Below are 14,182 nucleotides of genomic sequence, written 5' to 3' on the forward strand. Positions count from 1 at the left end.
AAACCTGTGATTTAAATTCAAAAATTGTTGCTTACTCTTGAAATGTCTTATTTGACTCATGCTACCTGTTAAATTTTCTCATTTGTACTAATGAAGTGAAAAAAAGAAATATTGGTACACACACAGTGAATGGAAGAGTGTATTGGAAGCTGATGCTTCCTGTCTGTGTGAAGATCAAGTCTAGTGTTAAGTTTGTGGAGCAGAACATTTTTTTCTGTGTGTCTCCACATAAATAACTGCATCTAATTCCTCAGTGAACTGTACTACTACCTGAATAATAGACAAGTCATTTTAAAGCATAAAGCAAATAAGCTAGCATTACCCTACCTCTTCAGTTAGCTGGTCTGTATTTAAACATTGTCAGAAGGACAAAGATGTTTAATAAAGATACAGTGGGGGAAATACTTGTTTAAACTCCAAGTTAACACCAATATAAAGACATTTATGATGGAGAATCTGTAAAATATGGGTGTTTCAATAGACAGAGAAGAAATGTCAGCAAAATATCCAGAAAAAAATCTAAAAGCTGATTTGGATTTAATCAAGTGAAGTAAGTACTTAATAAGGAATGTTAATAAGCATTTTCAAAGTTCAGTTCAGAAACTCAGTAGTACACATGTGAAACTCACAGTTTCACATAGTACTTTTTCAACGACCCAGTGTACATAGATAAGGTGAAAAGATCAATGACTATTGATAATTGAAAATCTCACTATCCACATAATCCGGCTTCCAGCAATTATAGTGCTTCACTTTAGCGCCCCCTGTGGTACAAAGGAGAATTACAAAGATAAGTCTCAAAAAATTAATTTTTGTTGTTGCCTTTCAGTCTTTCTTAAAGGAAGTGTGACATATGGCACAAAAAAACAAATAAAGTTTTGCTTGTCTTCAAACCCAAACAAAGCAAAAGGTACTGCAAACTTGAAAACTCCTCAAATTTTCCAAAAAAAAAAAAAAAAATCTTTTATCCTTCAGAGTTTCTATGCAAGTTATTGTGGACTTAAATGAGTACACACAAAAAAGTTTCAGTCGCAGGTATTTTAATCTGCATTATCTTCAACAAAATGTACAATATCAATTGTTCAAATGCTATCTTTTGATGTATGCTGTACAGTAAATTTCATTGTTTTTTTTGACCACATGAAAAATAATGTTTTTTGTTTCACAGTGAAGCTTTGCATACAGAGTACATCAAAATATAAAGTCTGAACAGAAACCATCTAAACCCATGTAATAAAGCAGAGAAACAACAGATTAAACATTTGGCTCTTTTAAACTAAAAAAGAAAAAACTAATCTGAGTGGTTTTTGTTTAATTCATTAGAATTATTTTTCTTTCATGCACTGATTTAAGACACTTGAGAAACTGAAAAGAGTGACCTCTGAATTCACTTTATGTATCTAATCCTTTGCTGCAGCAAACCTTACACTAATATGATCACGTTCTAATCAGACAGACATGCTAAGAGTTCAGGTAATGTTACCTTGAAAGATTTCAGTGATAGTGATGTTGGTGCTTCTTCATTAATGTGACTACCATGTACAATTCTCACAGTTTTTATGTAAAGCTGCTGTGGATTTCGAAAATATTTTATGCAACTATTTTATTGGTCCTTGAATCACAAAAAAGAGCCAGGAGGCTAGTGGGAACATATGCATAGTTTTGCTTTGTTTATTTTATTTTTAGTGCAGCATCATATGGTTTCATCTTTTCTATAGTCTATGCATCATAGACTGAGTCATCCATTCAGTGGAATTAAGAACTGAAAATTTATGTAACCTTTTGCTGTATTATATTTTTCTCAGACAAAAGGCTTATTTTTCCTTTTCAGTTTTTCATGCAAACAGAAATTCTTTCATATTCCTTTGTTGGCATATTATAACAAAAGGCTTTTAAATACGTCTCTGCACTGTGCACCGACAATCTCTACTAGTCAAAAAGTCAACCAAAGCGGACATGCAGTGCTGTGGAGAACAAAGTTAAATATCAAACAGAGACAACCAAAGTAAATACAAAACTGAGTTTTCATTGAGTGACTTAATTAAGAAAAACTGTTTTCCAAACCAGCCTGTTCAACCTCTCTCTAAATGATGAATTAAGTGGGACTAGCTACATTTTTTTTCAGTCAATTTCACTACGTATCTGCTGAATACTGCCAGATTTGAACAATCAGAAAATCTTTTAGAATGAACTTGTTTGACAACATGATGTAGACATTTTTCACAAAGGCATCTTAATAATCACAGCTTATTAAGATGCCTTTGTATACAATTTAAAAATACAGTTTTAAAAGGTGTGTGTCCCCTTGCATCTGGTGTGAAATTAACAGCATTAAAGATGATCACATAAAACAGGGTGTAAAACATGCCAAGCATGATTGTGATGATCTGGGGCCACTTTGCTTTTCCAGGAGCTGAAAGATTTGCTATGATTAATAAAAATCTCTACCAGACCATCTTAAAAAAGAGTGTTATGAGTTTGTTACACTTAGCTCGAACAATGATCCAAGGGTTTACCAATCATAGTTTTCTGGTCTGAAGTGTCAATTCAGATTTTTTTTTGTCATAAATCATCTCCAAATATGACAACAAAACAACTAAGTTGGCAACACTGTGGTAACTATTGTTACTCGGATGTGATCTGGTGTCCATGTATATCAGTCAGTCCTCTCTCACAGCAGAGCAAACCTTTGCTGAAGTCGAGGAAGATCTGTGTATAAGCTCTGTGTTACTGATCTCCCAAAAATTTATGAAACTGAGGCTAATTTATTGGAGCAGCTTTATACCATGTTCAGATTGAATGACTCAAAAGAACAAAATCATAATTTTGGAGAGACCTGTTTAAAGCCTAAACTTAAATCCAAGTGAGACACTGTGTCACTAACTTCAACAGGCTATTCATGCATAAAACTCCTTGAAGTGGCTGTATTAAAATTGTTCTGTAAGAACCAGTGGGACAAAATTCATCCACAGAAATGTAAGAAATTGCCAGTGAGCAGAAACTCTTGAAGAAAGTTGTTGATGCCAAAGTTGTTTGCATTACTTTTAATACTGTAATAATACTGTAACTGACTGTAAATCTAATACAGTCAGTCAATAGTTGCTGTAAATCTAATACAGTCAGTTACAGTATTAGATTTATGGGGGAAATTAGTACTTTCTCCCCAAAGTGCTAGTGCACTTTTTCAAAAATAGGTCCCAATTTTTAAACTGCCTTTTACTAATTTAGCTTTCTCTGATAGTATCATTTGCTTGATGATTTGAAACATTTAAGTTTGGGAAAGGTCTTTCACACTAGTGTCTGTGTTGTCTGTTGGGTGTTCGCTGTGTCAGACTTACGTGCATGGCCAGGATGCTGCGCGGGATGAGCTCCCGGTACTGCCGGATGGTAAAGTGCCACGTCTTGATCCTCATCAGATCATCGAAGGCAAACTCCAGTATCAACCGACCCTCTGTGCAAACCTGGAGAAAGATTCCATATTTACTGTTAGCTGACATTTTTCCTCATTCTTATGTTTCTTTAACTGACTGGTGTCAAATCATAGTAACACAGAAACCAAAAAAAAGTCAGTTTATTGTTCAAATACAATTTCTCTAAAAATGCTGGAATTGTTTTGTCTGAATTCTGGAATTTGCTAAAGGACTTTTTGAGCGACTATGATCCCAATATTTACTTTGTCCGTGGGCCCCTAAAATGCAAAAATAAAATGTAATCTGCAGAGGGGTGTGTTTACACCAGAGACAAAAGAACTCCAGGTCAGAGAGAGTTGCCAATTAGGAGGAGACGGAGAGAGCCAGAGAAGGGGAAACTGAGAGGGGAAAAAACATTATTTCGGCCCTTTAGCTGAATCCAGCTCTTGTCGGGGCTCTTGCGCTTCCCTGTATTTCGTTGCTGTGACAACCAGGCAAGAGGCAGGAGAGAAAGAGAGAAATGGAGAGACAGACAGAGAATGGGGTGGGGGTGGGGGGTGAATCAGCTGATTAGTTGGCATGGCAACAGCAAAGATGTAATCCCACCAGACACACTCTAATCAATGCCCCCAGCGCAGATGGTCTCCTGAGGATCAACAAGAAAGAGGCTAGCGGCCATACTGAACCCCCCCACCCCAACACACAAATACACCCACCAACCCTTCACACCACCACCACCCTCACCACCCCCCCTCTACCCCATCCCCTGTTCCCAGCCAACTACCTCTGTAACTCACGTGCCAACACACTCAGTCATACCAAAAAAGAAGAAGAAACAGAATCTCACTGCATGGAAAACAGACTCTCTGCTGTTTCAAATAGAAAATTAGATACCGTGAAATGTTCCCACTTTTATCAAAAAACCCTGTTTGCTGATATATACAACCATTAGAGAGTAAAAGTAAGAAAAAAAAAGTTTTGTTCAACAGCAAAATGTTTATACAGACAGAAACTTTTAGCAATAACAAACATGTAGCAATAACAAAACACATGGTCAACAGAAATAATCATAGCCAATAAGAAATAAAACGTTTATATGACTGTTGATCTATAGCATTGCTATGATCTGAATAAAAGGTACAGCAAACCATCAACATGCTCAACAACATACTCAGTGTAATTTCCATTGTCATATAAATTTGCATGTCTTCTTTTCTAAATACCATTTTAAAATTGTCCTTAACTGTAATGTAATTTTTTCACAAGTTGGGTTATCTGCTCTGTTATAGTTCTGTCTCTCTTGTTAAAGTCAGACTTGCTGCACTTAATAGTAACATTAAAAAGGACAATATGTCATGAGAAACTTGGGATTAATTATTTGATGTCTTGTTTAATGTGGTTTTGTAGCTTGGAAAGTAAATCTTTTAAATGAGTGACACTTCAGTGTTTAGTTTGATATATTTACCAGAGCTGGAGGATTTTAAATTAACTCTCTTGTTATATTTTGATATAATTTAGTTACTTATATTTCCTCTCCTTTTGGTTAGTAAATTAATTTAATAAATAATTGCCTAAGTGAAAACAGAGTTAAGATAATCCATAATTTGAAGGATTATCTTAACTCTTCAACCTGCTACGAAACACTCCCTGATATTTTCTATTACAAAAAAGTATAAAGGCAATGATTTAAATTTCAATTTAAAGTTGAAATACTGTTAACAGTCCACTTTATTAAAATTAGAATCAGAATAAACTCAACTTTGGCTGATTTTTTTCTTTTTTTTTTTTTTTTTTATTGCATTGCATCCTTTTAATTATATAGTGGATTATTTTTCTAACCCCCAGCAGCATATTTAAAAATAAATATTAAGGCAAGTATGAAAGAAAAAAAAAACTATTAATTCTTGACATCATTTCTGAAAGTTAGGTCGTTTCTCTGCATGACATTTACCCAGGAGCAGTGAAATAACTTGAAATGTATTTACCAGTGAATCAGTGTCTTATGGTGCTTTCCAGGTCTATTGCCTACAGTGAAACAACAATGCACTATTGATTCCTTCTTCCATAGTGCCTACTGTGTCCTTAGTACTGCCTTCTAATATTGCTTCTATATCTCTCTGCAGTCCTTCTGCTTCTATGCAACCCATAGATGAAATCATAAATGGCTTAAATCAGAACCAGAGAAAAATACTGCACTTTAATTGCCAAGCCCAATATATGCACAAGAATTTGTCTTTGTGGTGCTGGTGCAGAGACAAAATTGCAGCCAAGGCTTCATATTTTCCATGAGGAAGATTCAATCACACAAGCTAGTTATTTCCCAACAGCAAAAGTCAGTTGGTTAAACCTCATATTTTCTCAACAAAGCTCTAGCCTATTATGTTTTAGCTAAACAGCTTTCCCTTATGAAAAACTAAAAGAAAGAAAATCCAGATGAATTAAAAAGTGTTCCATTAAATGCTACAGCCCCTCGCAAAGTTCCCATTGATTTAAGAGCAGGGTCATAAATCTTGCACACAACGGGGCTGAGATCTCTGGCTCAAAAGAGCAAGAAAGAATAACAGTGTCCCGCTGCGGAGACACTATTCAGTACTGCGCCTCAACCTGACAATCAATTAACGGAGCAGATGAGAGTCATTAAATTGAGTATTATGAACATTTATCACAACTTCTGACAAATTTGTTGACTAAATATTCTAAGTTAGAGTAACTAAGTGGTTAATATAGGAGGAAGGGCAGATTCTGTCAGCATGATGGTATTAACACACAAATATTTAAACCAAAATAAATAACATGAGTAATTGTTTTTATTAAACACAGGAAATAAAAGATTATTGCAACTACTGCTATTTGCTTTTGTAGAAAATGTATATTTATTTGTTTGTCTTACTGGTCATCAAAACAAACTAAAGCTTTAAATTAGGAACTGATTAACTAGTTCCTATTTAATCAGCCAGGTTGCTTGACAGACATAAATCATAAACATTCATGTCACTTGTTCTGTGCAAACAGCCAAAAGTGTTACCATAATAAGTGTTTTAAGGGGCTTGTTCAGGTGGGATTTTTCGCAACGATATAACTATAAAGAATTTCTAATAAATAACTTTGAACTTTTCAACAGAAAAGTGCAGCAGTCATTTTTCAGGCAGCTGGAAGGCAGTGCACAGCAACAGGGATTAGATGCAGACACTCTGGTCCTGGAGCATCTCCCGATGCCTCATTGTAATGACTTTAAACCATAAAAACTCAGTTTAAAAATGTTGATACCAGTAGCTAAACCAAGCCTGTATTGCACTGTGCAAAAATACAATAAGTACAAAAAAAGTAGAAATTGATCTTGATTCTGCAGTTTTAAAACTGTTTTATCAGAGAGATTAACTACTGTTTTGTGCCGCATCCAAATTAAACATCTAATAAATTCATTGTTTATTAATTCTAAGGAAATGTAAATGTAAATTGAATTAATTTCTGAATGTGAAAATCACCCCTCATAATGTCCTTGAAGAATAAGGCACTGAAAGTCTGTGAAACGTTTATGACTTGACACACACCCCCAATCTTCAAGATGAGTAACAGTAAATCATAAAATGTATAATAAATAATAAGAAATATCTATTTACCAAAAATTCCTTGGAGATAGTCTGAAACGGCTAAACCTGTCACAAAGTTGGACGAGGAAGTAAATGTATCGTAGTACACACAGACAGGTGCGTGGACTAAAAAAAGTCCTCAAAATTTATTGCCAGAGAAATGTAACAGAGGGGATCCAGGGGTTCACCAAATCTCCATAGTGATATATATATATATATATATATATATATATATATATATATATATATATATATATATATATATATATATATATATATATATATATATATATATATATATAAATATATAATCTAACATCTTTTCTAGGTCTGCCAAAGACTGTGAAGGCTGCTCTGAGTCATGAAGTTAAAATACAAATGAACAGCTTGTCTGTTGCATAAATTCTGAATAATAAAATCTGTGGGGTTTTTTTGTTTGTTTTTTTAACATTAATTCAGGCAAATTTTTTAACTGATAATTGAATAATTCACATTTGAATGAATCAAGTTTCAAACTCCAAGCTTATATTAAAACGAGAAATGATGCAATTTTGTCTTGATCGGCTTTGATCAGTCAAGACAAACTATTTTATTTATTTAAAGCATTAAAAGTAATCATGCCCATCATTCTTAGTTTTCCTTCAAATTATAGATCACTTGATGATTGCATCTCTAAATGTATAATTTGTCCTGCTTTAAGTTAATTAATGTATCCGTTTGCATAATCAAAGCCCAGTTAATTAATATTTATACATAACTTATCAAATTACCAAAGAGGTACATACTTGAATGTATTCAATGGTAATGAACAGAACAAAAACAGTTTGGTAAAAATCTCTTTTCATTTTTAGCCATTGGTAAAACATCCCTACTGAATTAGATACACTTGAACTGAAACCATTGTGTCATAAAGTTGCCTTTTCCTCTTTGCTTGCCTCCCAGCATGCAGAAACCCCAGCTGGGCACCAGTAACAAGGACCAAGGCCTCAGAGCTAACACACTCCGGTCAGGGAAAGCAAGGCCTGCTGGGTACTGAATAGAGGTGTTGGGATACTGGAAGGTGGCTGAGAGGTTGGGAGCTTTTGCTCAAATTGGCACCCCGTGTCACCTTGTCAACACCTCTCAGCCTTGTGAGTCGCACACACACATTTTCCACCTGCACCCAGAGAGCTCGCCCACTCAGAGAACCCCTGTATCTCCACCCATTCGTTAGATTATAACACTCCGCCGTAGCAGGAGTGACATCAATTCAGGGAGAGAAAAAAACTCAAGAACATGGAGTGCTGAACAAGAAAGTCTTTACATCTAGCTTGCATTTATATTTCCACCAGTAAAATTAAATTAGGTGATTCTGGAATGCTGTACATTTTCAACAGCATTGTTGCAGATAATAACAATTTACAACGCATCTCTTATTACAAACTGTAGCCAATGATGATTAATAACGGGGTCTATCAGTATTTTCTGCCCACTTGAAACAAATCCTAAGGTTTATCTTTCATTGTAACTACAGAAGATTTGTCTAGAGGCATAACATTAATTAAACTAGCAGTTAGAATTTAACCAATGAAATTAAGAAATTAATGCTAACAAATTTCTTAAGAAGTTAAGAAATTTGTTAGCATGCTTGACTTCAGTGTTAGAGTTTTAGCTTAGCAAACTGAATTCATTTTAATCTTCAATTCTTACTTCAACACAAGACAGATTTTCAACCTGTCTTGTGTTGACCTGTAAACACTTTTTACTGGTCACTTTATTTGTTACCCTGACTCGTTCTAGTATGAACTCCCTTCTGAGCTTTAGTTCGCTCTTAATTATTCATGGCCTTATTCTGACAAAGTCTCAAAAACATTCATTAAAGATATTGACATGGCAGCATAGAATTAATCTTCACTGTCACTACATCCCACAGGTTCTCCGATGGATCCACATTTGGTAACTGTGGAAGACATTTTAGTAGTTACCAAAAATGGCTTCCACATTTTTGGAAACTACTAAAATATATTGACTACAACCATCTGTGAATAACTAAAATCTGCAAATACTTGAGTCCCCATCTTAAAATGGGGACTCAAAATGGGGATAATTAATAGTTCCATTATCCAATGACTGAAGATATACCTTCAGTCATTATGCACAGTGGAAACCATTCAGTAATATAAAAAAGGACAGTTTTGCTGGATTGGCTGCTTCAGAAACAACACAAGGTAGGATGTGAAGTAACATTGCACCAAACTAATTCAGCTTTATATTGTAGATATGCTCAACAAAACATATCACCGACTAAGTAGTATTTCCACCCATAATTCAAAGTTGCGTTCTACAGAAAAAGATGCAAATAGATGTGTAAAATTCGAATTGAACAGCAAATGCACTCTGAAATACTACTACTGCAGATTTACAAGGAACACCAACTATTGGCCAGTATGTTACCAGTATAAGAAGATATCCACTGCAATGCATTTGTTGTTTCTTGCTGTTTTGATTTTATGTTCATGGTGAAAGGGTTAAAATGCACCCATATGTGAAGTTTTTTGTTTCTGTCTGAGATCATTACAGGATTCCCAGACTAACCAATTAAATTGATGCTAGCTGTGCTTTTAGAACTCATTGAAAACATTTAAGAAAAGCAACATAAATCCAACTCAACTTTTAATATACCACAATATTTTTTAAAATATATGCAAAGAATTAGACTTTATGAAAGACGGACGGAGGAGCAGAAAGAGACAGATACAGGCAGAGAGAGAGAGAGAGAGAGAAGTAGGCAGAGGCAGAGCAAGCGCACGAGTTGGGAGCTGGGGATGATTTCTCCAGGGATGAAGGATGCGGGTGTGTGTGTCTGTGTGGTATGTGTGTGTGTCTGTGCGTCTCGAGGGAGCGGGGTTGGGGAGGGAGAGAGGAAGAGGGAGGGGATGAGAGAGAGAGCGTTGGAGTAGAGAGCGAGGGAAGAATGAGCGAGCCGGCAAGGCGGGGAGGGGGATGAGCAAAGCGGCGGCGGGGGTGATGTGCTGTGGTGGTGGTGTTTGAGGGAAAGCGAGGCGAGGCAGAGCTGATTGAGATTCGGGCCTCCAGAGCTGCAGGCTCGCTGCTGCCGCTGCTGCTGGGAGCTCAGACAGAACACGCTCAGTTATTGGAATTTTTTTTTTCTAATGAATTAATTCTTCTCATCCAATTTAGGTGAAGATGAAAAGAGAGCAGGGCTGCAAGCATCAAATTTAGCTTTTTGTTGACCGGGCCTAGCCTGCTCTGCTCCCATTTTGTATGGTTAATATCTGACACTTGTAATATATTATAGCTTTTTTTGGTCCGCTGCTTTCAAGAAGCCTTGTTTACAAAAAGGAGAGAAAACTCAAACAGCAACAACATGAAAAGAAATTTCCTTTTTCTATTACTTGACACATTCCATTCTTATTTATTAACATGATAACAAAAGAGCTCCCCTCGTTCCACTTATACTAAAGTATAAACTTGTTTACACATATGCCAAAACTCCACCCTTGCCTACAAAATTTGCCCGTTTTTCTCCTCTTTAGTGAAGCTAACCATTTATTCATGTAAATACCTGCCACATTCAAAATAAGAGCATGATTGAATGAAGAATAATGCTCAATGCTAGAGTTAAAATACATTTTCTATTAAATTGAAGTTAGTTATGGTGATGATTAAGCAGATGTTAGGAATGATAGGTATAGGTAGATGCAAGCCACGGTTAAAGCTCCACCTTGTTGCTGCAGTTATTGCGGTTAATGTTGTTATAAAGTAACTTGAACTTGAGAAAAAAACGAAAGTATTTATAAGTATCTGATTTCTAAGGCAATATCAACATTTTGAAGGTTCTGATTCATCTCCTTCAGGATAACTCAACATGTTGTGACATTGTTTCTTATCTTGCCACAAACACATAATGACTAAAATTAATATTTTAATGATAATAAAGCATAATAATGTTAAAATTCAATAAATGAAATAATATTTCAACAAATCCTACATAAATGCTTCTAGGATTTTAAGTATGGGATCAGAGGTCAGTAAAGTTGATGTAATTATATGTGTTAAATTACACAAATATATAAACTCAGTTATAGGTTAGAAACTGTCAGAAGACATGTAGTTGAGGATCTTTCTTTGAGCAAAATCTAGTTTTACCTAGCTTAGCCACGATGAAAATGCTAATGCTATGCTTTTTGAGGCAGTTATTGCCAATTTAGCTGTCATTGCATGATACATTATTAATTACCTTATTATGTTTTAACCCTTAATCACAGGTATTGTTTTATAATTTCTTTGTCACATATAACAAATTAAATCACAAAAATTATTTTGTTAACTAGAATTTAACTTAAGTTATCTGAGTAACTTTTAAAGACTAATGACCATCTGGGCCATAATGTCCAAAGTCTATGAATATTATTTAATTTTATAAATCACAATGCAGTATCATTTTAATACAAGAAAGGGTATAATACCTGTCAAGCATTAAAAAATACATAAAAATCAAATTAAGCTAATTGGAGATCAAAACTAACAACCACCTTCCAATGTTTTATTCCCAAAAAAGTTAAAACTCAACTCTCAAGGTTTTTTTTATTCACTTCATAGTCTCACAGCCTTTGAGAGGTCAACTAAAAAGTTAATTATCTGACTCACACACACATACCCACACACCCCCCCCCCCACACACACACGCACGCACGCACGCACACACACACACACACACACACACACATGTGAGTTAGTGCGCACTGTCAAGTTCTGAAAACAAGAGGGGTGTATAGCCATTTAATGTCAGAACAATCTGGTCTGGCGCTTCAGCTCAGGATTCATGGTAGAGGGAACATAGAATCCCTTTAGCTCAGCTGCTTGGCACTGACAAGGTATCTGGCCTCAGATTCATTTAGACAGTCAGCAGAAGAACACTGAGAGTCAGCGAGCCATCTGGATCAGACCGTGGAGGAGCAGATATTCACTCCACCTCACAGGGGAATTCTGTCCCCAAAGACAAAAGCCGGTGAGCACAGCATTATTGCTTTCAGAGGACCTTTGTGTCTGCTTTGGATCATTTTACCTGTGCAATTAGTGTTTCCTCTCCTTTTGCTTGGTTCCATCTGTGTGTCAGTTACAATACAATCTAAACCACACTCCGCAGGCATCTTACTCCGGTCCTGATAGCTTTGCCTTTGGAGTACCTGTAGGCTTGAGAATCAGTCTGTGGCTTTACCACTGTAAATGCCAGAGGGCAGAATGGCCAAATTTCTAATAGAAGACAAAAAAGTAAAAATAACCACACTGCTTGGAACAAATATTGGGCTAAAAACAATGCTTCGCATGGTTTAAAAAAATAAAAATAAAATGAATATATATATATATATATATATATATATATATATATATATATATATATATATATATATATATATATATATATATATATATATATATATATATATATATATATATATATTATATATATATATACAATATACAATGATTGTTTTTATATTTTTACTCATATTTATATTTGATATGTATAAACATTTTATTTCATCATAAAGAGAGAATAATCATAAAATTCACTGATAAACTGACATAAAAAGCTCAATTTGGCGCTGCTTTGGTCAAGAATAGGCATTTAAAAGTAGAGGAAAGCGTTTTTTTATTACTCTTTGATAAAGACACAAGCACCTTCCTGTGTTTGACAGTGAAACCATCAAGTTTTACTTCAAACAGCAGAGACAGCATGAAAGAAAGAGGAAGAAAGGGAATCAAAGGGTTTAAATGGGTTTGATCTTTAAGCACTTTAACACCTTGTCTGGCCATTATCATAGCACACAATCAATTATTTATGGAGAGAGAAGCTCAAGGGTCAGATGTTACCTTTGTAAACATTGGCTTCCCATGCTGGGTGACCATGGTGCACTGATCACAGTCCAGGGTGATGCAGGAGTTGTGGAAGGACTCCTTGGAGTGTTTCAGGATGTAATGGAGCTCGGTGACGCCGCCCTCAAACACTGTGCTGAAATAACGGGGTATCAACGTCCGGCCGATTGCTGCAGGGAAGGACAGACAGACATGACAGATATGCTGAATACTGAAGGAGCCCAAACATGAAATGATGTGTAAAAGATAGGATCAGCTTATGGACAAACAAAAGGTGCTGTTGCACACCAACAAAATTCTCCATTTCAATGTATATTTACTTTATTTTTACTCTCTAAACTTGCAGGTCGTTTTTTTCTCAACTGACAGGATTATAAGGTTTATAAAAGTAGCTTAATATCTTGCTTAAGGACCCTTCTGCATGTGATGTGTTGTTCATTTAACCAGTTATATTCCAACAGGGAGATTTTGCCGCAGCTGCCTAGGAATTTATTTGTCTATTAGTTAAAGGTTGCCACAGTCTTTTGGAAACATTAATAACCACTTCAACTTTTGTTTTTTATTGCATGTTACAGCCACTAACCCAAATGCATCTTATTGTAATTTTATGTAACAAAGCAATATAAAGTAGTGCTTAGCTTTAAAGTGAAAAGAAAATATATACATGTGTTAAAACTTTATGATAAAACCAAAAGTTGTGGTTCATAAATGCATTGAACCCTTCCTGAGTCAAAACTCAGTAGAACCTATAATTATAGCAGTATATCTTTTGGGGGTATGTATCTAATAACTTTGCACATCCACACACTGAAAGTTTTCTCCATTTTCTTTGTGAAATAACTTAAGCTATGTTAGCCTGGCTGAAATCCTCTATTCTTTCTTCACACAAGCGTCAAAGACTGTCGACTAGATTTAAACCTAGACTTTGACTGGGTCATTCAAACACATGAAAATGTACTGATTTCAACCCACATCATTGTAGATTTGGACGCATACTTAGGTTTATGGAACAGAGTGGTAATTCGGTGATGTAAAATTTATTTATTTCATTCATACCAAAATTATATTTACTTGTAATAATCTTACAGGTACATCTTGAATGCCCATACAAGTAAACGGTATTGGGTTTGTGTCCTGTTGAATGTATTTGTCAATAGAAAGCCCTCTCTTTGTTACTTAAACTGCTTTGCTTTCTGAACCTTAAAGGAATCATCTAGTGATTCCTTTAAGCAGCTCTTCAGCTTGTTTTGAAGTTCTTAGCTGCAGCAGAGAGACAATTAGTTTGGACTCTGCATTAAAAAC

At 35.3% G+C, this 14,182-nt stretch overlaps 1 protein-coding gene across 1 annotated transcript in view; it reads right to left on the reverse strand.

Annotated features, from left to right (window-relative positions):
- Positions 1–14,182, reverse strand: part of LOC129360421 (LIM domain-binding protein 2-like) — an 89,879-nt gene that overhangs the window by 22,178 nt on the left and 53,519 nt on the right. Inside the window, 2 exon segments of the mRNA XM_055030626.1 lie at positions 3,339–3,461; positions 12,878–13,050. Coding sequence (XP_054886601.1) covers positions 3,339–3,461; positions 12,878–13,050 — 296 coding nt within the window.

The sequence above is a fragment of the Poeciliopsis prolifica genome, unplaced genomic scaffold, assembly GCF_027474105.1.
Source record: "Poeciliopsis prolifica strain line A6 unplaced genomic scaffold, Auburn_PproV2 SCAFFOLD006, whole genome shotgun sequence".
In the NCBI taxonomy this organism is placed as follows: domain Eukaryota; kingdom Metazoa; phylum Chordata; class Actinopteri; order Cyprinodontiformes; family Poeciliidae; genus Poeciliopsis; species Poeciliopsis prolifica.